The 27157-nt window shown below is 50.1% G+C and overlaps 1 protein-coding gene across 1 annotated transcript; it reads left to right on the top strand.

The window, feature by feature from the left end:
- Window positions 1-212: 212 nt before the first annotated feature.
- On the top strand, window positions 213-25579 carry LOC141731662 (olfactory receptor 14A16-like). Its single transcript, XM_074558074.1, has 3 exons — window positions 213-264; window positions 2965-3079; window positions 24781-25579. The coding sequence occupies exons 1-3, from the start codon at window positions 213-215 to the stop codon at window positions 25577-25579; spliced, it is 966 nt and encodes a 321-aa protein (XP_074414175.1).
- The last annotated feature ends 1578 nt before the right edge of the window (window positions 25580-27157 follow it).

A 27157-nucleotide genomic window follows, 5' to 3' on the forward strand; every position in this document is an offset into this window, starting at 1 on the left:
TGCCATGCCAGGCAGGGGGCACCCGGCTTGGGCAGGCTGCAGCCATGTGGGAATGGATGGTGTGGGACAGGAAGCCCACTGGGAGATTGTGCTGCCCCTTGCAGACTGACAGAGACATTGTGGAAGCGATGGAAGTGGACCAGGGGCTGGATGATGAAGAAATGATGGAGGTGGACTCCTCCTCTACTTCCATGTCCTCCACTGTTGAGGACATGGAAGTAGAGGTGGAGGAGATCATCGAGAAGATGGAGGTGGATGAGGAGGGTAACACTGAGGACATGGAAGTAGATTGAAATGATGAGGAGGAGCCCATGGTCCTTGGATGAAGATGGAGCCCCACAGGTCAGACAGGCAGATGCTTCCTGCGCCCAGCCCACACACACACTGGGTCCCCTGATGCCAGACTGGGGCTGGGCTGGATGGCCCCGCTAAGGGACACGGTGCCCGCAGGGGCCCTGGATGGTGCTGCCACAAGCACCAGCCCCGGCCTGGCCTGCACTTGCCTGGGGCCACGCCAGCCCTGCCAGCCCCAGCCCAGCCCCTGGGGCCCAGCTCCCAGCCCTGCTGGGCCCAGTGTTGCCAGCTGAGTCCAGCTCTGCTGCTTCCTTTCTTTCAGGACTCATGCACATGATGGCACAGACCGATGCCTTTGTAAATATGTTCGAAATTTAGAAATTCCTTGTAAATGTGTTTTCTACGTTGGAAGTTTTTTGTAAATATGTTTTGAAGATTGTTAGCCCATCGGATCCCATGTAAATATGTTCTGAACATTGTTGTAGTTGTTGTTATATCGATTGTTATAATGACACATATTCTCTAAATCATAGATTTGCCAAACTTCGGCAAATAAATACTGTAACTTTTTAAAAGCTAACTTATCTTGGCCATTCCTTTGGGCACAGGTAGCCTTTGCACATTTGTGGGTTCCACTTGTTCGGCGTTCCCAGGGCTGGAGGTCCCTGGGGGTGCTGGCATGGCCACCCCAGGGCTGGGGGTCCCTGTGCACAGGGGCTCCCACTGACACCACTCCTGGCACTGGGCACTGCTGCTCTTCCTGCCCTGGGGCACAGCGCTGTCCCCAAGAGCTCAGCTCTCTCTCACCAGCTCTCGCCCAGGGGACTCTCACAGCACTGGCCCCTGCAGCCATGCCACCAAAGCAGGCAGCAAACCTTCAGCCACCCTTCCTGCTGCAGCCACAGGGACTCCTGGGCTCACAGCTGCCAGCAGGCCACAGCCATGCAAAACCCACCTGCACATTCTCAAGGCCACCACAGCCTTGGCAACTGGACCACGTGCATCTGGGCTGCTGCAGGGGTTGATCTTTAAGCTTTGGTGCCTCCAAAGACCCTGGGCTCTGCTTCCCAGCCTGCTCTGCACTGCCCTGAGCCCGCATTGTTCCAGAGAAAAAAGCCAAGCCAGGGCATCCTCACCCTGCCCCCATTCCTGCTGCTGCCAGCGGCCACTGGTCCCTGGGCCCCACTCGGGTGACAGCTGCAGGGACAGGGCAGCCTGTGCTGGGCAGGGGGCATGGGGCTTTGGGCCCTGGGGCTGCTGCTGCTGCTGTTGCTGGAGGCCATGGGCCCAACAGGGCCCTGAGCTCAGCCCCTGCCCGGGCAGCTGCCCCCAAAGCCCCACACTCCCCGAGCATCCCCATCACAGCTGCCAGGGGGAAATCCCACAGGCTTCAGGAAAGAAATTCCCCATGGTGACTAAACCTAGGCATCCAAGGTGAATGTTAGCACCAGCTGATATTTACCGCACCTTGACAAAGGTGGCTGCAGGGCAGGTGAGATCTCCAGGGCCTCTGGCAGTGCCTGCTCTGCACGTGAGCCTGTGGGGCTGCTCGCAGTGGGACACAGCTCCGGGCTCAGGCCAGCCCTCAGTCCCTCACAGCTGATCCCAACGAGCAGGCTCAGAAAGCAGTTTCAGATCACTTCCTGCAGATATTTCAAAGGACTAAATGTCATTCAAGGAAGCCACCTTGCACATTTAGTTTAGGTGTCGTGGCATGAGAAGCCGTGAAGGTGCCTCTGAATGTGCACTCAGGGCACTTCCACTGCCATCCTATAGGGAACACAAAGGACAGGCCTCTGCTTTCAGCACTGCTGATCTCCTTGCTAGCAATGATATCTCAGGAGGACACAGGGTTGTGCAGGCCCAGGGGCCTATTTACTGGAACTCTACTACCTCACAACAAAAATGACAAATTAAAGTGAGGCAGCCCTCAAAATACAATGTTTTATCAATTTTATCAAGGCTTGCTAAATGCAGCGTCGGCACCCTCCAGCAGTATGAGGGATGAGGGCTGGCTCAGCTGCTGAAGCTCAGGGGACATTTGGAAACCTCTCCATCCAGTGCCACCAGAGCAATGAATGGGGAGACAGCCGCCTGTAGTGCAGGATCCTTGGGTGATTTTTTAGTCCTCTGGATGGGCCACCCTTTACATCAGGGGCAGCTCTGGGTAACAAATTATCCAAAACTGAGAGGGATATATAATTTCGAGTTAGGGAGGTTCTCCTTTTAGAGGGGAGACTTTTGCTATGGGAAGATGGAAGTCGTTTGTTCATTGCCTCTTTAAAGAGTTCCCAGTCATTTTTTTGTTTTCTGTTCATCGTATAGCATTCTGGGACTGAGATAGGGAAAGTCTCTATTTTTAGAAAACTCAGGGAGTGATAAAAGTTGCAAAATTTTTCCCACTTTTTCATATGATTTATAGAGTTTTCTCAACGGTTCAAAGTTCTAATATTCAACCCAGATTTTCTGTTCTGCCCCTTGCATTCCTGAACCCACTGATACCAAGATAAGGGTGAGAGACGGAAACTGCTGTAAAGCACAGACAAGCCACCTGCTGTCTGCCATCTCCTCTCTTTCTCTACCCCCTACCCAGGTCTGTACTGATCACACAGGCTTGAATTCTACCCTAACCCGTTCTCCAGTACCTCTCCTCCCTGGATTTCCCCTCAGGTAGCTCACAAAATGGATTCTCTCCTCTGGAGGGTGTTGTCAACATCAAACTCCCTCCCACTCTCAGCTCTCTCTTCGCGTCCTCCCCCTATGTTGGATCCCACCCCTGCGTCAGGTACCACCCCTGCATTGGGATCCAGTGCTTCCTTGCCTACTCCCGCTGCCCTACCCCCTCCAACTCAGCGCCTTGCGGATCCCACACTGTCAGAGCCAGAAGTGTGAGGGGCGGTAACTGGAAGGGCGCCATCTTGGCTACCAAAGGCCCACAACACCGGACCTGGCCAGGCCAGTCACCCCAAGGCCCCGCTCCTCTGCCAAAGACCAAGTTCCCTCTTCTGGAGGGGAGGGGAGGGGAGGGGAGGGGAGGGGAGGGGAGGGGAGGGGAGGGGAGGGGAGGGGAGGGGAGGGGAGGGGAGGGGAGGGGAGGGGAGGGGAGGGGAGGGGAGGGGAGGGGAGGGGAGGGGAGGGGAGGGGAGGTTCATCCGACCTTGAGCATGAGCCTGAGGATTCTTTGCAGAGGATGGAGAAGCTGGTGGCTGAAGAGGGGGACTGGGAATTGGTAGCTAAAATACAAGCAGCACCGGTGCAGTACCAGAGGGGGGCTAACCTCTGATGGGAAGCTGTCACACACGGGAGATGAAGGACCTTTATAAAACAGCAAAAGACCATGGGAGGGGCTCACTGTATTTTAATAATTCCTTAAATGGCGTCTTTGCTGCATATATAATGGGGCTCACAATCTGCACCATTTTATGCACATCCTACTCTCTCTACTGAATTTGTTCTGTGAGAAGGAATGGGGAAAAATCTAATACAACAAGTATTAAAAGACCATGCTAGGGAAGAGAGGTGGGCACACCTAACACTAGTCCATCTAGCCAGTGGAGAAGATTTCATTAAACCTGAGAATCACACAAGACACCTTCCCGACCTGTGTTAGAAGAGATAAAAGTGCTGCAAAGACAGCTCTCATGCAGACACCCAACGAAGCAACACCTACTCTAGATTTCACAGACAATCTGCAGGGACCTGGGAATATTTTATAAAATTTAGTGACCGCCTTACACAAGCAATAGAGAAGCAAGTTGAACATCCAAAAGTCAAGAAGGTACTACTTCCTACCCTTGCTGAAACAAATCTTAACAACCCCTGAAAAGACATATTACCCTCTCTACCCCTCACCCACAAGCCTACCATTGCACAAATGGTCGAGGCATGCACCCTTAGGGCAACCATACACCGTGATGCCAGCCTACATAAGGCTACCATTTAGGGTGTAGTAGAGGTGCTAGTAGCCTCCCAAGCTATTCCCTGACATACACATGAAAAAGGACCTTGCTTTAAATCTGGGGAGATGGGGAGATGAGGCATTTTTGACAGAATCGTAGAAATACAGACTCTTACCAGGGACCTTCTAGGTGTCACAACCACTGTCCTCACTGTCCCCCTCGTGCACACGCTTTCCAACACCAGCAAAACCAGTGGCCTTCAGGAAACCTCACACAGACACGGAAAGGCCCCAGGTGATGACACCAAATGCGAGGCTGTTCCGCCCTACTCTCCCCAACATCGTGGAGAACCAGCACAGTGACCTTCTCAGATGCATCAGGACAGCTTGATCACTGCAGAAAACTTGACAAACGACAGCTCTGCCTTGGAACCAAAAGTCAGCTGCTAAGCGCCTTTTCTATTCCAATCCATGATATTTATGTTCACCATTTTCCCACAGGAAAATACAGGCCTGACGGATGGCCCAGAGACATTTTGATTTTAACCAATACCAGGGAAAGCATGGAGACACTCACTATACTACCTGAATTAGTCACCTTGACATCTTTGCAGGAGATAACTGTCCAGGCTCTATGCTTATTCTCCCCTCTTTTAATTCCAAAAAGAACAGTTCTAGCCCAAGCCTACCTCCTACTGCACATGATCACCACACCAGCGGATCCAATGTTGTTGTGGGCACAGATTACGAGCAGAAATAGACCCATTCTAAAGTGTGCTTTGTCATGTAAAGGGAAAAAGAGATGTCATTCAGGGCTATTAGATACAGGAGCTGACATCACCATAATTTCCCTCTCTGACTGGCAAAAAGACTTGCCCCTGGTTCCAGCTGCTGGAGTGATTATTGGCACCAGGAGAGCCACTACCAGCTTCTGGAGTCAAGGTACCATGTGCATGGAAGGTCCTGGGGGGACACAGTGATACCGTAAGATCATTTGTCACCTGGGCACCAATAACAATTTGAGGAAAGGCCTCTTGTCCCCATGGGGGACAAGGCTAGAGATCATATCTACACCTCAAGATTTCTAGATGGGGCCACAGAGCAGCACAGCACCTTTCAGTTAATCTGGAATACCAATGATCCCGTATGGGTGGGGTCAGTGGCCCCTCCCAGGAAGAAAGTTAAAGGCCCTGCATTCCCTCGTGCAGGAGCAGCTGTCTGTGGGCTACATTGTACCATCTACTAGCCCTTGCAATGTGCCTGTCATTATCATATGAAAGCCTGGCAAAGACAAGAGGCGGCTGCTGCAGGACCTCAGGAAAATCAACAAGGGCATCGAGGACATGGGTCCCCTCCAGTCCAGCCTGCCCTCAGCTTCCATGATACCTCGAGACTGCCGATGGTTAATCATGCCGTAGTTGTGGGTAGCATCTTTTGGAGTCCTCCTATTTTTCGGATATCTTGTTTGAAATTTAGAGTGTGATTGATGGAACCTGAGCATAGGAAGAGCATTGCTTTGAAGATTGCGTGGGTTGAGATGTGAAGGAAGGCTAGTTCAGGGAGGTTGAGCCCAATTGTAATTTTGTTACACAGTTATTGGCAGATGGTTGATATAGATCTTAATGACTAATTTTTTGATGCCCCCTTGCATCCAAATGGCACCCCCTGGTTTGCCTTTGCCGTCCCTAAACCGACAAACACCTTTACAGAGGTACCAGTGGACTGCATTGCCTCAAAGAGGAAGAGTAGCTCAACTATTTGTCAACGGCTTTGAGCCCAAATTCTCTTGCCTGGATGGAAAAGACATCCTAATGCTATCATTTTTCATTATATGGACTACACAGTCGTTTGTGCAGAAGCTCAAATCATTTTGGGTGTTGCCGTACAAGATGTCATCACGGCGGTACAGCAGAAATTTTTTGAGATTGCAGCAGATAAAGTCCAAAAGACAGCCCCTTGGAAGTACCTCGGGCTAAAGAGCACAGAGAGAACCATCACACTGCCAACACTGCAAATCAAGGACAACCCAAAGACTCTGCAAGAACTGTACCAGCTCTGTGGAACCATCAGTTAGGTACATTCACTGCTGGGAATCACCACAGATCTCATGCCACTGTTCCTGTTCCTTAAACATAGGGAAGGGCTCGATTCCCATGATCACTGATACCGGAGGCAGAAGCAGCTGTACAAAATGTATCCTGGGTGATTCAAACTAAACAGGCACACAGATACCACACTGATTTTCCTTTCTCCCTGGCAATCCTTGGTGTAAGTCCAAAATTCCATAAATTTTTTTTTTTTGGGGCATTCAGCTATCTCAGGTCCCCTCATAGAAATTGAATGCGTTTTCAGAGCACAACGACCTACTAAAATGATAACAACCCAACAGAAAGTTATTACACAACTTATCAGGAAAGCTAGAAAGTGTCTGTGCTCCCTTGCAGGAACAGACCTTGTGAATATATACTTAGTTCTCACTCAAGAGCACCTCAATTGACTACTTCAAACATCTGAACCACTGCAATATGCCTTAGACAGTCTTTATACAGGCAAATATCAGCCACCAGTTCTACCATCCAAACATTCCTGTGCTGCTCAGGATTTTCAAAATTACCTGAGACCCGGCAAGATCCCTTGTAGCCACCTGCCCCAATTGTCAGGAACATGGCCTTGCTTCTGGCAGAGCTGGAGGCAATCCAAGAGGACTAGAGAGTCTCCACATCTGGCAATCAGACATCGCACACTAAGCTCCTTTGGACAGACCAAAATACATCCACATCTCAATCGACGCCTTTACCAGTGTGTTTTTTGGCTCTGCCCATGCTGGAGAAAAATCAGAAGATGCTATAAAACATTACTTTTTCGTTTTTTCCACCACAGCAATTCCACAGGAAATTAAAACTGATAATGCACTTGCTTATACCTTGCACTGATTCCAACAAGTTTCTGACCTCTGCTGTATAAAACATGTCACAGGCATAACACACTCTGCCACAGGACAGTCCATAGACGAGAGGGCCAACTGATCAATCAAAAGGATCCTTGATCAACTGAGAGGGGTAATCCAGATATTATCTTCCATTGAGAAACTGGCCAAGGCCTTTTATGTACTCAACTTTTTGAACAACTCATTTATGGAGCCAACCCCCCCAGTCATCAGGCATTTTACTAATTCAGCTGCAGCCCAATTTAAAGACCAGCCACCTGTGTTGCTCAAAGAACCTGAATCTAAACAATTTATGGGCCCTTTCCCATTAATTGCTTGGGAAAGAGAAGATGCCCTTGTCTCTACAGAAACACTCCTAAGATGGATCCCAGCAAAATACATAAAAACTCTTTCTGGGAACGGTGAGGCAAACACCTGAGCTACCATCAGAAGAACAGAATGAAAGCCTAAGAGAGACAGCAGCAGCCTGGGAAAGAAGAAGAAGGACAGAAGAAGATCTCCTAAGCAGCGTTGACCACACATACCAAGACCAAGATGGCTCAGACATCATTAACCAGGATATATGAATTAACATTTGTAAAAACTATATTTTACCATTGATATAGGATTCTTCTAATAAGCTGTGTTCACACCCTTGCCTTACAGAAGAGAAAGTTTAGTGGGACCTGAACTTAAGTGTCATCATCTACTCACTTTATCTGTTTACTTTTAGGACAACGAAGCCTCCAGGTAATAAATCAGCTAATGTCAGAGGATGCTGCCATTGGTTGCTACTGCAGCAGGAATCTGGATGCTCATCACTGAACCACATGCCTTCAGCTGTGTGCTTCCGCAGACAAGCCACAATTTCATGGCCATGGCCATGGCTGTCAGGCACCTGAAGGCATGTGTTTTTTCAACCTGCTGTTACATAGGGAGTCAGTATATCAGGGCATCCAGCTGTTAAAATTCAAGGAAAGAAGATCCAGATGGAAGGCAACTACAACTGGTTCACTGGACCTTTCAAACACTGGGGGATAAAAGGCTGACTATCTTGTTTAGTTAGGACTGTTTTGTGGACTTTTTTTATTGTATTCGTTGTGTTGGTTATTTTATGCATTGTGCTAAATGCCTGCAAAACTCTATGGCTGAAGCCTTCTTTATAGACAACAAAAAGGGGAAGTTCTGGGGGCCGAGGGGCCGACCATTGGAGCTTAATACCTCTGGGCAAAGTGACCAAGGTAAAAGAGAGACATCGCTCTGAATGCAATGGCCTCGCCCATGGGCATTTGCAGGCTCCTGGTGATGCAGCCCGTTTTGTTGGTATCACCCAGTTCAACTGCTGTATTTTTCTTTTATGTACTCACTCGAGAATGTTCTCCCCTCTCTTATACCATTTTAGACCTGGCTTACTGCAATGCTACCCCAATTTCCTCCCCCCCCCCATTTTCTCGCTGTGTGCACAGCCCCATTTTGTCTCCCTTCCTGGACCCTCTTCAGTGCAATCCACTGAAGTGTTTGCAGTTCCACACAAAGATCCCTCTCTCACCTCGTTCACCAGCAGTTTAAGCAAGCGTGCTCCCAGCTGTGGGAGTGCGGGTCGCTCAAAGAGGCTGGCTGTGGACGGGCTGAAACACAGGAACTGAGTGCACGAGGGAACCTGGCTTCTAATAAAAGCCATGAATCCCACAGCACACCCAATGCAAAGCCTTGCATGTCTCTTCTTTATCCTTCTTCTCTCAGTCCTCATGGCTCTTTCCCACATTGTCTGACTGGGTACTTGGCTTCTATCGCTCCTCTCTGCAGGTTCAGCAACACGTGTGACCCTGCAGGAACAGCCTGACCCAGGGAAGTGGGAGAGGACTCTTGGTCAGGAACTCTAGTGAGAGGACAAGGAGGAATGCGATCAAACTGTAAGAGGTAGAAGAGATTTGATGATGGGAAGAAGTCCTTTACTCTCAGGGTGCTTGTCCCTGACACATGGACCAGTGCAGAGAGGCTGTGGATGCCCCATCCCAAGCAACATCCAAGGCCAGGTTGGACAGGGGCCACAGCAACCTGCTGTGCTGGGAGCTTGCTCACCTTGGAACCAGATCATCTTTAGGGTCCCTTCCAAGCCAAACCATTCAAGGATTTGATCATTCTGTCCTACCCATCTCCCACTGCGGAGCGGCCCTGAAACTTCAGTGACATCACAGCTCCCAGAGGGTTCTAGGTGGAACGTCCAGGACCTGGAAACAATCACAGAAGACACTTCACCAGCTGCCAAGGGTCAGTTGCCACTCGCTCTGTGCTCTGACCCTCAGCGCTGAGGCACTGCTGCTGCCTGGGCTTTTCCTTCTGCCTGATCTGGAGCACCAATCTCAGCAGGATGTGCCCTGCTGTGCCCATGGAGGTACAGTGCCATGCCAGGCAGGGGGCACCCGGCTTGGGCAGGCTGCAGCCATGTGTGAATGGATGGTTTGGGACAGGAAGTCCAATGGGAGATTGTGCTGCCCCTTGCAGACTGACAGAGACATTGTGGAGGCGATGGAAGTGGACCAGGGGCTGGATGAGAATGAGGTGATGGAGGTGGACTCCTCCTCTACTTCCATGTCCTCCACTGTTGAGGACATGGAAGTAGAGGAGGAAAATAACATCGAGGACATGGAAGTAGATGAGGAGGATGATACCGAAGAGATGGAAGTGGATGAGGAGGATGAGGAGGAGCCTATGGTCCTTGGATGAAGATGGAGCCCCACAGGTCACACAGGCAGATGCTTCCCAGGCCCAGCCCACACACACACTGGGTCCCCTGACGCCAGGCTGGGGCTGGGCTGGATGGCCCCGCTCAGGGACACAGTGCCCGCAGGGGGCCTGGATTGTGCTGCCACAAGCACCAGCCCCGGCCTGCCCTGCACTTGCCTGGGGCCACGCCAGCCCTGCCAGCCCCGGCCCAGCCCCTGGGGCCCAGCTCCCAGCCGTGCTGGGCCCAGTGCTGCCAGCTGAGTCCAGCTCTGCTGCTTCCTTTCTTTCAGGACTCATGCACATGATGGCACAGATATCACACCTTTGTAAATACGCCTGAAGTTTAGAAGTTTCCTGTAAATATGTTCAATACAGTGGAAGTTTTTTGTAAATATGTTTTGAAGATTGTTAGCCCATTGGATCCCATGTAGATATGTTCTGAACATTGTTGTTGTTGTTGTTATAATGATTGTTATAATGACACATATTTTGTAAATCCTAGATATGCTGATCTTCGGCAAATAAATACTGTAACATTTTAAAACCTGACTCCTCTCGGCCATTCCTTTGGGCACAGGCAGCCTTTGCACCCTTGTGGGTTCCACTTGTTCCACGTTCCAAGGGCTGGAGGTCCCAGGGGGTGCTGGCACAGCCACCCCGAGGCTGGGGGTCCCTGTGCACAGGGGCTCCCACTGACATCACTCCTGGCACTGGGCACTGCTGCTCTTCCTGCCCTGGGGCACAGCGCTGTCCCCAAGAGCTCAGCTGTCACCAGCTCTCGCCCAGGGGGCTCTCACAGCACTGGCCTCTGCAGCCATGCCGCCAAAGCAGGCAGCAAACCTTCAGCCACCCTTCCTGCTGCAGCCACAGGGACTCCTGGGCCCAGAGCCGCCATGCAGGCCACAGCCTTGCAAAATCCACCTGCACACTCTCAAGGCCACCACAGTCTTGGCAACTGGGCCACCTGCACCTGGGCAGCTGCAGGGACAGATCTTTAGGCCTTGCAGCCCCCAAAGGCCCTGGGCTCTGCTTCCCAGCCTGCTCTGCACTGCCCTGAACCCGCATTGTTCCAGAGACAAAAGCCAAGCCAGGGCATCCTCACCCTGCTCGCATTCCTGCTGCTGCCAGCGGCTACTGGTCTCTGGGCCCCACTCGGGTGACAGCTGCAGGGACAGGGCAGCCTGTGCTGGGCAGGGGGCACAGGGCTTTGGGCCCTGGGGCTGCTGCTGCTGCTGCTGCTGCTGCTGGTGGGGGCCATGGGCCCAACAGGGCCCCGAGCGCAGCCCATGCCTGGGCAGCTGCCCCCAAAGCCCCACACTCCCCGAGCATCCCCATCACAGCTGCCAGGGGGAAATCCAATGGGCTTCAGGAAAGAAATTCCCCATAGTGACTAAACCAAGGGATCCAAGGGGAAAGTCAGCACCAGCTGGTGTTTACAGCACCTTGACAAAGGTGGCTGCAGGGCAGGTGAGATCTCTCACGTGGCCGCTGCACGTGAGCCTGTGGTGCTGCTCCCAGTGGGACACAGCACCAGGCTCAGGCCTGTCCTCAGTCCCTCACAGCTGATCCCAAGGAGCAGGCTCACAAAGCATTTCCAGACCACTTCCTCTAGATATTTCAAAGGACTACATGTCATTCAAGGAAGTCACCTTGCACATTTAGTTTTGGTGTCGTGACATGAGATACCATGAAGGTGCCTCTGAATGTGTACTCAGGGCACTTCCACTGCCATCCCAAAGGGTCACAAAGGACAGGCTTCTGCTTTCAGCACTGCTGAGTTCCTGACCCAGCAATGAAGTCTCAGGAGGACGCAGGGTTGTAGAGGCCCAGGGGCCTATTACTGGAACTAAAATATTTTACGACAAAAATGGCAAATTAAAGTAAAAGTGAGGCAGCCCTTTAAATGCAATGTTTTATCAGTTTTATCAAGGCTTGCTGAAGGCAGCATCAGCACCCTCTAGTGGCAACAGGGCAGGCTCAGCTGGTGAAGCCCAGGGGACATTTTGAAACACTTGCATCCAGAGGAACCAGAGTAGTGAATGGGGGACAGCTGCCTGCAGTGCATGATGCTTGGGTGATATTTTAGACCTCTGGGTGGACCTCCCTTTACATCAGGGGCAGCTCTGGGTAACAAATTATCCAAAGATGAGAGGGACATATATATTCGAGTTAGGGAGGTTCTCCTTTCAATGTGGAAGAGTTTTACTAAAGGAAGTTGGAAGTCGTTTGTTCATTGGCTGTTTACAGAGCTCCCAGACATTTCTGTGTATTCAGTTAGTCTTATAGCATTCTGGGACTGAGTTAAGGAAACTCTCTATTTTTTGAAAACTAGGGGAGTGATAAGAATCGCAACATTTTACCGAATTTTTCATATGTTTTATAGAGTTTTCTCAAGGGTTCAAAGTTCAAATATTCAACCTAGACTTTCTGTTCTGCCAATGGCATTCCTGAACCAACTGATACTAAGATAAGGGTGAGAGAGGGAAACTACTATAAAGCACAGTCAAGCCACCTGCTGTCTGACATCTCCCCTCTTTCTCTACCCCCTATTCAGGTCTGTATTGATTGCACAGGCTTGGATTCTACCCTAACCCATTCTCTGTGGAGAGTTTTGTCAAAGAGTGGCTTGAGGAGAGAGGACGCAACCGAATTAATTTGGGAAAGAAGTCCTAACTAGGGCAGAGACAGTCAGAGGCTTTTTTGTGTCTGTAGCAGGATAGAGAATGGAAAAGTAAAAAACCGTGGTTAGTTTCAAATATTGCAGGTGCGAGATAATGTGTCCTTGATCCTTGCAAAATACGATAAAGAAATGGACAGAGGCAGGAGAGATAGAGAACGTAGGCTCAGAGGAATGTGGATGAGTTAATGCTATAGTTTAACCAATAGATTGCTTGGCTTACAGAATATTCATAAGCTTATTATTTGCTGTATAAGTGTTTGATAATTTCTTCAATAAAGTGGGCCATGATGAACCAACTGGTGTCCTGGTCTCCTTCCTCCGACACATGGTGACCTCGAAAGTTGAACCCCCCGTCTCGAAATAAAAGAAAAAGGGAAAAGAGCACGCCACGGTCAAGGAAGTTGGAGCTGGGTCTCGCTCAGCTCCGTTTTGTTGGTATCACCCAGTTCAACTGCTGTATTTTTCTTATATGTACTCACTCGAGAATGTTCTCCCCTCTCTTATACCATTTTAGACCTGGCTAGCAGCCGAGACGGTGCCGGAACTTTGAAGCAGCCTTGCGGTTCACATCGGTGACTCAAGCCACCCACGTGCGGCCGGAGCCTGGAAAGCTGCAAGAGCGCTCACAAAAAAATTTTAATAAAAGGTATGGACAGGCAAGCAGCATACTAACTCTTCGCTGCGTATCTAGAAAGGCGAGGAGTAAAAGGTATAGATTTAAAAAAGGAGCTCCCAGGGTTGCTAGCCTATGGTTATGCTAGAGGCGTGTTTCTCAACCCACACATGGTTCATGAACTCACTGAATGGAGAAAGTTTGGGGATATACTGTGGGAGGTGGTGTTAGAAGATGATAAAACAGCAAAGAAATTGGGCAAGCTATGGCGTGTAGTACATAACTCATTACTGCAGCATGTTTTTGAGCGTAAGGCGGCAGAAAGGGCGACAGAAGCTCATAAGAAGAATATAGGGTATGGTCGTGAGGACGATCCTCTCGCGCCTTCGGTAAACAAGGTGTTAATACCATTGGGTTCACAACAGGGTGAAATGCAGGATCCGGTTACAAGCGCGGGGGGGCCGTCCGCACCTCCTCTGTTGGAGGAGGAGTAGGATGAGCTGGGGGCTAGAGGGGAATGCGAGCTGAGCCTGCCGCCTCCCCGCAGAGAGAGAGAGCTAACCCCACTGCCCCCCTGCGGAGAGCGCGAGCAGAGCCTGCTGCCTCCCTGCCGTGACTGAGAGCAAAGCCCACTGCCCCCCAGCAGGGAATGCGGACTGAGCGTGCCACCCCCCCGCCGAGAGCGTGAGCCGAGCCTGCCACCTCCCCCACCCGAACGGCCTGCTCAGAGGCGCCAACAGCGCAGAACTCTCGCAGAGCCAGGTCATAACCCAGGGCCACTCAGTGACCCATGGTGGGAGATGGCCAAACAAAGGAGAGAGGCTTGGGCTGCTCTGGCAAGAGAGGCAATGCAAATGGGGGATAATGAGGCAATGGAGGCGGCTACCGCTCTAGCTTGCCCGGTCACAATCACGCCACAATATGATGCTCAGGGGAACCATACACAGAATCTGGTGGAGTATACCCCACTAGACTGGAAGTTGTTATCTCAGTTGCGGTCCACAGTCAGCCAGTTTGGGGTGAAAAGTGAACCGGTTAAGCAAATGCTGGATTATCTCTTTAATATGCAAATTTTGTGCCCGAATGATTTAAGGGGAATAGTGCGGCTAATATTCACTCAGCATCAGCAATTGTTGTTTCATGCACATTGGCAGGCTTTAGTTAACGAGTCGGTCGGGACACAGAGAGCTCAAGGGGACCCGCTGCAGGGGGTGACAGTGGATGAGCTCATGGGCTTAGGGGCATACCTGCGCACAGAGGCACGGTTGATATCAGGACCAGATAAGCTCAGAGAAGCCATGCGGTTGGTACATGCAGCCATAGAAAGGGTCAAAGAGCCAGGAGGGCTGCCGGCATACATGAGCATAAAACAAGCGAGAGAGGAATCTTTCGGGAGTTTTATTGATAAAGCAGCCGTGGCTATAGATCGAGCAGGTGTGGCAGAATTCATGAAGGGGGCGCTATTGAGGCAGTGTGCCTTGCAGAATAGCAATCCGGCCACGCAAAGGGTGCTAGCCACTCTGGGAGCAAATTGGACTATTGAGGAAGCATTAGAATGAATGGCATTACAGCCAGCAGCCTCTCAAGTATTTTTAGTAGATGCAATAAAGGAATTGGGAGTAGGGCTGCAAAAGCAAGCAGAATCTGCTCAAAGCCAAGTGCTAGCCGCTCTTGCTCCTCTCCGAAACGGCTCAATGGCAGTCACGCAGGGAGGCTCAAAGACATACCCCAAATGTTACCGATGCGGCGGTGGGGGACACATGCGCCGACAATGCAGAGCAACTGGCTTGTGGTGCCAAAACTGCCTATCCAGCTCCCACAACACTTCGGCTTGCCGGCGCCGATCAGGAAACGGACGGCGGAGCGCGCAGGCTGGCCGTGCTCAGACACAAGTTGCAGCCGTGACATCACCACCACCTCCTGTCTGCAGCCAGCAACAGCAGGGAGCCTAGGCTTGGACAAATCAGTAGCAGTAGATGTCACATTAATGACAAATCGCCCTGAGAGGATACCAACTGGAGTAAACGGCCCTCTCATGCTACAAGGACAAAAATGTGGAGCCTTACTGCTCGGACGTTCCTCAACATCTGTGCTGGGACTATTTGTATTACCTGGGGACATAGATGCGGACTTTACCGGAGAAATACAAATCATGGCTTACACCCCTTATCCCCCGATAAAGATAACCAAAGGACAACGCATCACACAATTGGTACCACTACCACAGATGACATCGAGTATTCCATCGCTTACTGGACAGAAGCGTGATGGAAAGGGTTTTGGCTCTACTGGTATTACACTCCTGACTGTAAATCTTCAACAGAGGCCAAAACAAAGAGTTGAAATTACTCATGGACACCAGAGCATAACCCTTTATGGATTATTGGACACAGGAGCAGACACCAGCATTATATCGCCAGAAGCATGGCCACAGCATTGGCCCCTGCTCCCATCAACAAACATGCTCACGGGAGTAGGAGGACTTACTTTGGCAAGCAAAACACCACCTCTGTCGGTGCGCATTGATGGGCAACAAGTGTCTGTTGTGTTTTCAGTCGTTCAGTTGCCCCCTACAGTCTCTTGCCTGATTGGCAGGGATGTTTTAACACAGCTGGGGGTGGTGTTGACCAATCAACACCCTTTGGGGTAATTGCCATTGCTTGGGCTTTCCCCATTCCCCTCACCTGGAAAACAAATACACCGGTGATGGTTAAGAAATGGCCCTTGAAAGGGGAGAGTCTTATACATGCCCATGAATTGGTGAAGGAGCAACATGAGCAGGGACATTTACAACTCTCAACGAGTCCCTGGAACACACCCATTTTTGTGATCAAGAAGAAGTCAGGGAAATACCGCCTGGTGCACGATCTACGAGCTGTGAATGACCAGATGGAACCGATGGGGGCCTTGCAACCTGGTCTTCCGAACCCAGCCATGATCCCTCAAGATTGGCCACTTCTAATCATTGATTTAAAGGACTGTTTCTTCACTATTGGACTGCATCCTGATGACACGAAGAGGTTTGCCTTTATTCTACCAGCAATAAATCGTGGGGAATCAGACAAAAGATTTGAGTGGACGACACTTCCACAAGGGATGCGGAACTCCCCCATGTTGTGCCAGATTTATATTGATGCTGCATTACAGCCATTACGTCAGCAGTGGCCAGCTACCATAATATATCATTACATGGATGATATTTTGTTTGCGCAGCAACAGCCATTTTCCCCTTTGCAAGTTGACAGCATCAAAGATACTCTTGCAGCAGCCTCACTTGTTATTGCCACAGAGAAAATTCAGACCACGAAACCATGGAAGTATTTGGGATGGACTCTAATGGACCAAACAGTGGTGCCCCAAAAATTAGAACTGCACTTGGACATTAAGACTCTACATGATGCTCAAAAGTTGCTAGGAGACTTACAGTGGCTAAAACCCATAGTGGGAGTACCAAATCACTTGTTGGAGACCCTGCGACCCTTGTTAAAGGGCACTGACCCCACTACCCCTGTATGCCTCACAGAGAAACACCATACTGCCCTACAGCAGATCAGTAATTGTGTACAACAAGGGTATGTGTCTCGTCGACAGCTAGATTGCCCTATTGACCTCACCGTCTGGAATAGTCCTTGTCACCTGCTTGGTGCTCTCTCCCAATATGAGAACAAAACGGGGGAGATACGGGTATTGGAATGGCTGTCACCACCATTACAACATAAGAGAAAAATATTTTCAAAAATTGAACAATTGGCTGCGCTGATCAAAAAAGGCCGTCTCAGAATTATTGAAGTGGATGGTCGAGAACCTGCCACCATTAGGATACCCATGGAAAAAGAGACGCTGGACTGGTACCTGGTTAATTCAGTGGACTTACAGGAAGCATTATTGACATCATCTGCAAGGGTGGAGACAAGCAAGTTAGTGCCCAGAGTCCTGCAATGGATGACAGAATGGGACTGGATCACTCGGCCGCTGAGAAGAGAGCGACCCATAGAAGGAGCCACCACAGCCTTCACAGACGCACGGAAGAAATCGAGACGTGCTTCTGTCACTTGGCAAGAAAAAGGACAATGGAGGCATCAACTTCTTATAGCAGACCCTGCAGACAGCCTACAAACCTTAGAATTTTTAGCAGTAGTATGGGCAATGTCTAATTTGCATGAGCCCTTGAATGTGGTCACAGACTCCATGTATGTCGCTGGAGTAGCCAGACGTATAGAAGGAGCAGCAATTAAGGACGTGAATAACAAACGGCTGTATGAGTTACTGGTTCAATTAAGGAAAGCTCTCCGGGACAGAAGTGCAGTGTACTCTGTAATCCATATTAGGAGCCACAAGTGGTCTGAGGGCGTAGGAGAAGGAAATGAGCGTGCAGATAAATTGGTTACCTTACCCATTGATAACTCTTGTCCAGTTGATAAGCATACATTGGCAAGAGAAGCCTATAGTAGGTACCATCAAAATGCAAAAGGGTTGGCGAGGAACTTTGATCTGGGCTTGTCAGAAGCCAAGGCCATTGTCAGGGCTTGCCCAATATGCAGTTATCATAATGGGGGAATAGACCTGGGCTGTGGAGTTTCAGAGGTTTAGAAATTAATGAGAAATGGCAAATGGATGTCACGCATGTAGCCAGGTTTGGTAGGCTCAAGTATGTGCATGTTACCATAGACACATATAGCCACTACATATGGGCTACAGCACAGGGAGGAGAGAAAGCAATACATGTGATCAGGCACTTATTGAGCTGCTTTGCTGTCATGGGAGTCCCAAAAGGTATCAAAACAGATAATGGCCCGGCCTACACAAGTGCTAGGGTCCGAAAGTTTTTGGACCAATGGTCTGTCAAGCATCTGACAGGTATTCCACATTCCTCCACAGGACAGGCGACAGTAGAAAGAGCAAATGGTACCCTCAAACAGTACATTGACAAACACCAGGATTTAAAGGACCCACAAGCATGCCTGGCTAAGGTTTTGTATGTGATCAATCATTTATGTGTTTTTGGGGAGGACGATGCCCCCCCTGCAGTTAAACATCACCTGAGGTCAAGTCAGGAAGCTATTAAGGAAACAGAGGTCTGAGTGAAGTATAAAAACCCAAGCACAGGGATATGGGAAAAGCCCGCAAAAGTGCTATACTGGGGTCGGGGATATCTTTGTGTTTCCTCACCAACAGGGCCTTTGTGGGTGCCTGCCAAGTGGACTAAACCTGTCTTTCATGCAGCATCTGGTGGACAACCTTACGGAGGGGGACAAGGAGCGTCTGGAGAAGAAGCTGCTGCTGATCTTGCAACCCTTATTGCTGCAACTGAAGGGACACTTGAAAGCGGTGGACAGAGCAGTGACATGCCGCTTCCGGACGGCCAGGAAGCTGATTGACACTGTTGAAGCACTATTGACCTTCCGCATAAAAGGACCAGCGAGGGAGCGCTGCCTTGAGTGTCGCAGCCCCTGTTGTGCTGCGTGGGTAGCTCTATATTGTGGGGGTTGTGGTAAAACCTTTTGGTTAGAACAGTCCGAGATCTGGGGCTTATGGTGTAATACCTGTAAGCATAACTACACATGGGGGGAAGACTGGCAGAGTGAACTAAGGAGACAGACGGGGCTAGGTACGGCCCTAGCTTTAAATCTTTATGAGTCTCCCGAGCAGAAAATCTTGGCCTATTACCGGTGGGAGGTACAGTGTATTGTGAAAAGAGTTAAAGCTCAAAGCAAGCCATACATAGCTTCTGCCAGGTGTAGAAAATTGGTGCCTCTAACACAGCATTCTGTAGTAGGACCCATTAAAGGAGATCCCGATGAGGCATTGGACTCCTGCATTGAGACTCTTCAGGGACTGGGATTGCAAAAGTTAGGATTGGTAAGGTTAAAGACAGATAAGAAAGGGAGAGCAAGAAAGAAAACAGAAAAATGAGGCTTATTTTTGTTGTACTGCTTAGTGCTGTGGTGGATGGGGCAGTAGGAGTAACGTGCTTTAATCAGCCTAGAGATAACATATGGATAACGCTTGCTAATCAAACTAATCAATCTTCGCTTTGTCTTAGCCTTGGGGGGGGTTACTAATCCATTTCGAACATGTTTGGTGGGTCTTCCAGTGTGGTCCCCTTGGGAATTTTGCAGTCTGATCAATAATCAAACTCTATGCATGCGCAATCTGACAAACATTAAACCACCCATGCCAGGTTACACTGCAAGTCAGAGTGACAGTTACGGCCAATGCTTGATAATCTTATCGCTTAATACTACCCTGCATTCTCCTCCAGAGGAGCTAGATCTCTTTGGAAGTGCAAACGCCAGTATAACTAACATCTCAAATGGCGGATGGTTCAGTTTTGAGCCCTTAGATCCACAGAATTTACATCAGCCTAGAGACGCATGGGTTACCTTTGATTCATCCCTCAGTTTGCATACAGTATCCAAACAGGTTTATAGTCAATGTAAAGGCACTACCATTAGGACACCAAGGAAACTACCTGCAGGGATATTCCTAATCTGTGGAGACAGAGCTTGGAATGGTATACCAGTCAGGCCACAGGGTGGACCTTGCTATTTGGGGAAATTGTCATTGTTTCACCCCAGTGTGTCTTCATTAATGCAACTCAGTCAAAATTCAAGCAGGAGGAGACACAGCCTGCATAACTTAGACTGCAGCCAGATAGGGGGCCCACGGTTTTGGAGTGAGTTAAAACAAGTGATGGTCTCAACTGTCTTGCCGGGAGGAGCTGCAAATAAAGCCATGAACCTAGCAAAGCAGTTAGGATGCTGGGCCAAGGATGAGCTAGACAAAACATCACAAATTTTAGATATGCTAACTGCAGATGTGCAAAGTGCTAATCATGCTGTTTTGCAGAATAGAGCTGCTATAGATTTTTTGCTTTTAGCACAAGGTCATGGATGTGAAGAGTTTGAGGAAATGTGTTGCATGAATTTGTCTGATCACTCTGTGTCCATTCATGCGAAGATAAAAGAATTACAGCAGGGACTTCACAATCTTAAAGAAGAAGAGGGTTTAGGAATCGACGAATGGCTTAAAGGCTTAGGACTTGGACCGTGGCTGAGAAACCTTGTGATATATGCTATAGGGTTATTGGGTGTGATTTTCTTGCTTTTGTTTATTTTGCCTTGTGTTTTTAATTGTATTCAAAATATCGTTAGCCAAATGATAGAAAGAACCTGGCAGACTAGCCTCCTTGCCCAAGAACAAAACGGGGGAAGTGTGGAGAGTTTTGTCAAAGAGTGGCTTGAGGAGAGTGGACACAGCCAAATTAATTTGGGAAAGATGTCCTAACTAGGGCAGAGACAGGCAAGAGGCCTTTTTTGTGTCTGTAGCAGGATAGAGAATGGAAAAGTTCAAGACCATAGTTAGTTCCAAATCTTGCAGGTGTGAGATAATGTGTCCTTGATCCTCGCAAAACATGATAAAGAAATGGACAGTGAGGCAGGAGAGATAGAGAACGTAGTCTCAAAGGAATGTGGATGAGTTAATGCTATAGTTTAACCAATAGATTGCTTGGCTTACAGAATATTCATAAGCTTATTATTTGCTGTATAAGTGTTTGATACTTTTTCAATAAAGCGCGCCATGATGAACCAACTGGTGTCCTGGTCTCCTTCCTCCGACACCCAGGGTCTGCAAGTTCTCTGGGTGGGAGCTGAGATTGTGAGCCCTTGAGCCCTGCCAAGTGCTGGGGCTGCACCTCCAGCTCCAGAGGAGATGGGACAGATGGGAGCAGAGACAAATCATTTCTGCTGCATTCTTTCTTGTGTCTACATGTACACGTGAGCTGGATCCTTATGTATAGGAGGTGTTATGTGTCAGATAACACTGGTAGAGGGAGAAGAATAATATTATGTAGCTGAAAAAAATATTTCATACATAATACACAATGAGAAAAAAACCCCCTTATGATCAAAAGAGTATCTAAATTTTCCAGAGGATGAGAGACTCACAGTTGTTCCAATAGTCAAACCTTTTCAAATATTTTCCTCAGGGCTTCCTTGTGATGAGAGGTGACCACCAGAGGCCAAGTCCAGGCAGAGCTCTGTGTCCTGACAGCTTTTGTCTGGAAGAATCCTTGCATAAAGGGAATTTTTCAGGAGGAGTATAAATTTTGGCCTTGGGCAACTGGATAAACGGATGGTTCTTTTCCATAGGAAGGAAAGCACAGAGAACCAGTTCTCCAGAGTGTCACAACGGTATCCTTGGTTCCATGGTGTCAGAATGGACCCTTCATCCCATGGACAGCCACAGTGTTTACTGCAGTCCCCTTGACGCCACCAGGCCCTGCCATCCTCTAATGACCCCTGGGTTCCAGAGGGTCCCAAAGTGTCAGAACAATCTCCATTGTTCCATGAGGCCCCACAATGTCACTGTGCTCCTCTTGGTCCCACAGGGCGTCACAGTGGAACAATGGACTCTTGGTTCCATGAGGTTCCTCAGTCCCAATGGTCTCCTTGGATCCGCAGTGTCATGGTGGCCCCTTGGCTCCATGTGGCCACACTGTGTCACAATGGCTCACGATTCCATGAGGCCACACAGTTTAACATGGGACCCTTGGTTACATCAGGCCTTGCTGTGTCACAATGGACTTGTGGTTCCACGAGCTTTCACACTGCCAGCAGCAGTCTCCTTGGTTCTGCAGGGTCACCATGGACCCTTTGTTCCATGAAGTTCTGCAGTAGAACACGGTCACCTTGGTTCCGTGAGGTTCTGCAGTGTCACAATGGACCCATGGTTCCACCAGGCCTTGCTGTGTCAGAAAGGCCCCTTGGTTCCATGAGGTTTCTCAGGGTCACAATGGTCTCCTTGGATCCACAGTATCACAATGGACCATTGGTTCAATATGGCCCCAATGTGCCAAAATAGATTTTGGTTCCATGGGGTTCTGCTATGTCACAATGGACCCTTTGTTGAATGAGTTTGCACAGTGTCACAGCTGACTCCTTGGTTCTCTGAGGAACCACTGTCACCAAATCTCTAAAATATCAGAATAAGTTTCCTGAACACTCATTTGCTATTTCAGAGGGTATCATTTATTCAGGCCAGAGGTCCAACACGGGAAAACTCCTAACCTCACACGAACATGTAATTCTACCAGTGTGTTGCTCATATACCATTGTAAAATATGAATTACAATTCACCCATTTCCATAAAACCCACACGAAGTTCCCAGATTCATTCCTTGTTTTCTCTGTCCCTGCACACTTGAGCCAGATTTCTTCTTCTTCTATTCCAAGCATCCTTGCTGCAAAAGCAGCCCCTGCATGACTTGTTCCTGTGTTGAAAGTTCACAGGCAGGGTAAACATGGAATGAACCCCTTTGGTATCAGCCCAAGGCTTTGTGTGGGCAGGCAGAGGCAGGCAGGAGGCAGAGCTGTCAGCAAAGGAAGGGCCCAGCCAGGTGGGGCAGACGGGGGATGCCGACAGCCTGCAGGGACAGAGGCTCAGGGCAGGGACACTGTGGGACAGCCTGGGCTTCACAGGGCACAGGGATGGGCAGCAGCTGCAAGACAGCCCTGCCAGAGCCAACTTGGGCAGCACTTTGGCCATGGCTGCTGGGCCTGGGCCTGAGGCCACAAGGAGACAAGTGACCCTTGCAGGGCTGGGGCCTCATTGCCTCCTTGTCCCGGCTCAGCAGCCTGGCAGGGGCCGCCCCATGCTCCTGCCCTTGCCATTGCACATCCCCCATGCAAGTGCCCATGCCGGGAAGAGCCCTGAGCAAGGAGGGAGGGACAGGATCTGCCTGGCCAGGGGCTGGGGCTCAGGCCTTGGCCCTTGGCATTCCTCAAACACATCCAGGTGTGCTCAGCACCAGAGACACCTTTGCCCTGTTTTTCCCCAGCTCTCATCACTTCTTCCAGTGTACTGTTCTCCCTGGAACCTGGGGACACTTTTCCTAGTCATCATCCTCAATGGGACCCGTTAAAACTTCAATAAACTTCAGAGTTTCAATTTAATTCTGAGTTCTTGAGAAGTTTTTAAACACTCTCTCAGGGACTGAGTTTGATGTAAACAACACCAAATACCCAGGAGGCTCATTAAAGTCCTTGTGCTGTGTTTTAGCTTTAAAGGAACAGCTCTTGCCAGGACCAGCTCCTCTCCCAGCCCAGCAGCGCTGAGGGCTCTGCCTGCAGGCACTGAGGGGACAGGAGCCAGGCAGAGACAGGCTGAAGGCAATGAGGACTGGGAAGACATTGAGCTGAGACTTCACTTGGGGAAAGGTCTTCACAGCCCTGTGCATGGTGAGTGTGTGGGTGCAGGACAATGTCCCCTGTGCTCCTGGAGGGATCTCCTGAAGCCAGCACACCCCACAGCCTGGGGGATGTGTCAGGAGGACTCTCCCAGTTTCTCTGTGGCACAGGAGGAGGAGGAGAAGGATGTGCTGCAGAGCGGGGCTGCCCTGGGCACCATCAGAGGGACAGGGCAGGACGGCTCCTGCTGCCATCCCTGGCAGCAGGGGGTGAAGCTGGGGCTGCAGCCAGGGCTGCCCAGGGCTGTCCTGCAGAGCAGCTCCTGCAGCCCTCAGGGCTCTTGGCCAGTCCAGGCATGTGCCACCTGCCAGGGGCAGCTCTCAGCCTGCCTGGCAGCTCCCCATGGGTGCTGCGGAGGAGAAGCTGGAGGTGGAAGGAGTCACCCCCATCAGGGCAGATTCCTCCTGCTGTGGAGATGGTGCTGCATGGCCAGGGCTGCTCTCAGCTTTCTCCTTAAGGGAAGGGAAAGGGGATGTCAGGTTTGTCACTCAGCTGTGTCACTGAGACTCCTGCACTGTCACCCTGGGCATCAGCAGATGGGCCTCAGATCTCCCTCAGAAAGTGCCTCCTCAGCCTCCTCTCCCTACAGCCAGCAGCAGCAGCACCTTGGCTTGCAGCATCTGTGTTTGTCTGGCCTGCCCTTAAGGCCCTGGTGCCAGGGAGATGCCCCTGGGCAGTGCCCTGTGCTGGGAGGGGTCTGCAGGGCAGAGCTGAGCCCCCAGGGCTGGGCTGGGCTCTGGCAGCACTGGCAGGAACAAGGCTTGTATAGAGAGAAACAGCTCCCATTAGGCACAACTCCAGGCAGCAGAGAGCCAGACCAACCCTTGGATATCCCATCCTGACCAGCTGCACAGGAGAAGGTGGAAAAATTTAGAGATGCTGAATTTTAAATTAGAGCCAACAAAAAGTGCACTACATTTTTCAAGCATGTTTAAAGTGAGAGCACATTGAACTAGAGGGAGATGAAATGAGTAAAAGGCACCTGTGTGGTTCCAGCAGATCTGACTGCTCTGGGGCACAGGCAGTCCTGTTTTCCATCTGGCACCTCTTTGTTTAGGCTGAGAGAATTGCTGAAGCAACAACTCGAAAGGAACAGAAACCCAGAATCAAAAATAAAGAAATTTAACAAATTTCCTTCAACACAACATGAATAGCTTCGAGGGGATTACTAATAAAACAGCATAGGATTGACTCAAGGAAAGCTGTCCCAGCTTGTCAATGTCTTCTTTCGACAGTCCACCATGCCCAGAGTGAAAGAATGTCCAACAGCAGCTCCACCAGCCGCTTCCTCCTGCTGGCATTGGCAGACACGCGGCAGCTGCAGCTCCTGCACTTCTCCCTCTTGCTGGGCATCTCCCTGGCTGCCCTCCTGGGCAACGGCCTCATCATCAGCGCCGTAGCCTGCAGCCACCACCTGCACACGCCCATGTTCTTCTTCCTGCTCAACCTGGCCCTCAGCGACCTGGGCTGCATCTGCACCACTGTCCCCAAAGCCATGCACAATTCCCTCTGGGACACCAGGAACATCTCCTACTCAGGATGTGCTGCACAGGTGTTTTTCTTTATGTTGTTTATCTCAGTAGAGTGTTTCCTCCTGACTGTCATGTGCTACGACCGCTACGTGTCCATCTGCAAACCCCTGCACTACGGGACCCTCCTGGGCAGCAGAGCTTGTGCCCACATGGCAGCAGCTGCCTGGGCCAGTGCCTTTCTCTATTCACTGCTGCACACAGCTAATACATTTTCCCTGCCCCTGTGCCACGGCAATGCCCTGGGCCAATTCTTCTGTGAAATCCCCCAGATCCTCAAGCTCTCCTGCTCCAAATCCTACCTCAGGGAACTTGGGTTTCTTGCTGTTAGTGCCTCCTTAGCTTTAGGTTGTTTTGTGTTCATTGTTTTCTCCTATGTGCAGATCTTCAGGGCTGTGCTGAGGATCCCCTCTGAGCAGGGACGGAACAAAGCCTTTTCCACCTGCCTCCCTCACCTGGCTGTGGTCTCCCTGTTCCTCAGCACTGGTACATTTGCCCATCTGAAGCCCCCCTCCATCTCGCCCCCATCCCTGGATCTGGCCCTGTCGGTTCTGTACTCAGTGGTTCCTCCTGTCCTGAACCCCTTCATCTACAGCCTGAGGAACCAGGAGGTCAAAGCTGCAGTGAGGACCCTGATGCCTGGATGCTTTCAGAAACATTAAACTTCTTGCCAATTTCTTCAAGCCATTTATATTATGAGTAATCTCCAATAATTCCTTTTTTGGGGGGGTTATTGATGTTTCTTACCATTGTTTTAGTCTATTAATGTTGTTCACAAAATAGAACCATTGTTTGTGCCATTTCTTATTTTTGTCTCTTGTTGTGGCCCCAAACTTTGTCAATGAGGAGCTGTGCTCTCAGTGGCTTTCAATGAACTAAAGGATCTACCAGCAGAGATTTCATTGGAGAGCCCCTTTTGTTTCCTTCTCTGGAGCTGCAACAGCAGTGTCTGTGTGCAGAGCTGAGGCATATCAGGACTAGTCTTGCTGGCCACACCATTCCTGAGCCAGGCCAGGAGCCATTGGCCTTCTTGACCACCTGGACACACTGCTGCCTCATGTCCAGCCTGCTGTCCATCAGTGCCCCCAGGTCCCTTTCTGCCTGGCCGCTGTCCGGCCACTCTGTCCCCAGCCTGTAGCACTGCAGGGGTTGTTGTGGCCAAAGTGCAGGACCCAGCACTTGGTCTTGTTCAACCTCACCTTGTTGGAATTGGGCCCTGGATCCAGCCTGTCCAGGTCCCTCTGCAGAGCCCTCCTACCCTGCAGCAGATCAACAATCACACCCAGCTTGGTGTCATCTGCAAATTTGCTGATGCTGGACTCAGTCCCCTCATGGAGATCATCAGTGCAGACATTGAAATCCACGTTGGCTGTCTCTGATCCCTCGGCCATCCTGTGGGTGCCCTGTGATGGCACTCAAGGTGATCTGTTCCATAACCTTGCCGGGCATCCAGGTCAGGCTGACAGGACTGGAGGTCCCCAGCTCCTCCTTCCAGCCCTTCTTGGGGATGGGCTCACATTGGCACCTCCAGTCTTCTGGGACCTCCCTGCTGAGCCAGCACTGATGGTAAATGACGGAGAGCAGCTTGGGGAGCTCATCCACCAGCTCCCTCATCCCCCTGGGATGGATCCCATCTGCTCCCAGAAACACCTGTGAGCATCTGAGTGGCTCAGCAGGTCTCCAGCTGCTTCCTCCTGGATTACAGGGGATCTGTTCTGCTCCCTCTGCCATCCACCAGCTCAGGAGAATACTTGTCCTGAGGACAACTTGACTTATTCTTGAAAACTGAGGCAAAGAAGGGGTTAAGCACTTCAGCCTTTTCCTCATCTTTGGTAACCATATCCCCCCAATAAGGAATGGAGGTTCTCTTTAGCCCTCATTTTGCCATTATTATTACTAATAAATCATTTTTATTATTCTTCACAGCAGTGGTGAGGTTAAGCCCTAACTGAGTTTCAGCTCTCTAATTTTCTTTCTGCATGATCTAACAACATCCTTAAAATTTCCTGAGTTTTCTGTTTCTTTGTCTAGAAGTGATGCACCCTAATTTTTCCCTTGAGTTCCTGGAAGAAGTTCCATGCCCAGCCAGGACAGTCATTCTCCTTGCTATCTCACTTTGGCTCAGAGGGACAGGTTGTTGCTGCTCCTTCAAGATTTCTTTCTTCAAGGGTGTCCATCCTTCCTAGAATCCTTTGTCTTAAAAGGCTGTTTCCCTTTAAAAAATCAGTACCTGATTCAGT

The sequence above is a fragment of the Zonotrichia albicollis genome, chromosome 24 (assembly GCF_047830755.1).
Source record: "Zonotrichia albicollis isolate bZonAlb1 chromosome 24, bZonAlb1.hap1, whole genome shotgun sequence".
Classification (NCBI taxonomy): domain Eukaryota; kingdom Metazoa; phylum Chordata; class Aves; order Passeriformes; family Passerellidae; genus Zonotrichia; species Zonotrichia albicollis.

What these genes read in the sequence shown, in the direction of transcription:
- LOC141731662 (XM_074558074.1), top strand. Translation starts at nt 213, where the DNA reads ATGGAAGTAGAGGTGGAGGAGATCATCGAGAAGATGGAGGTGGATGAG. An exon ending in GATGGAGGTGGATGAGGAGG is followed by an intron (nt 265 to 2,964) that starts GTAACACTGAGG and finishes ATTTCCCCTCAG; the next exon opens with GTAGCTCACAAAATGGATTC. An exon ending in GGATCCCACCCCTGCGTCAG is followed by an intron (nt 3,080 to 24,780) that starts GTACCACCCCTG and finishes CCTCATCATCAG; the next exon opens with CGCCGTAGCCTGCAGCCACC.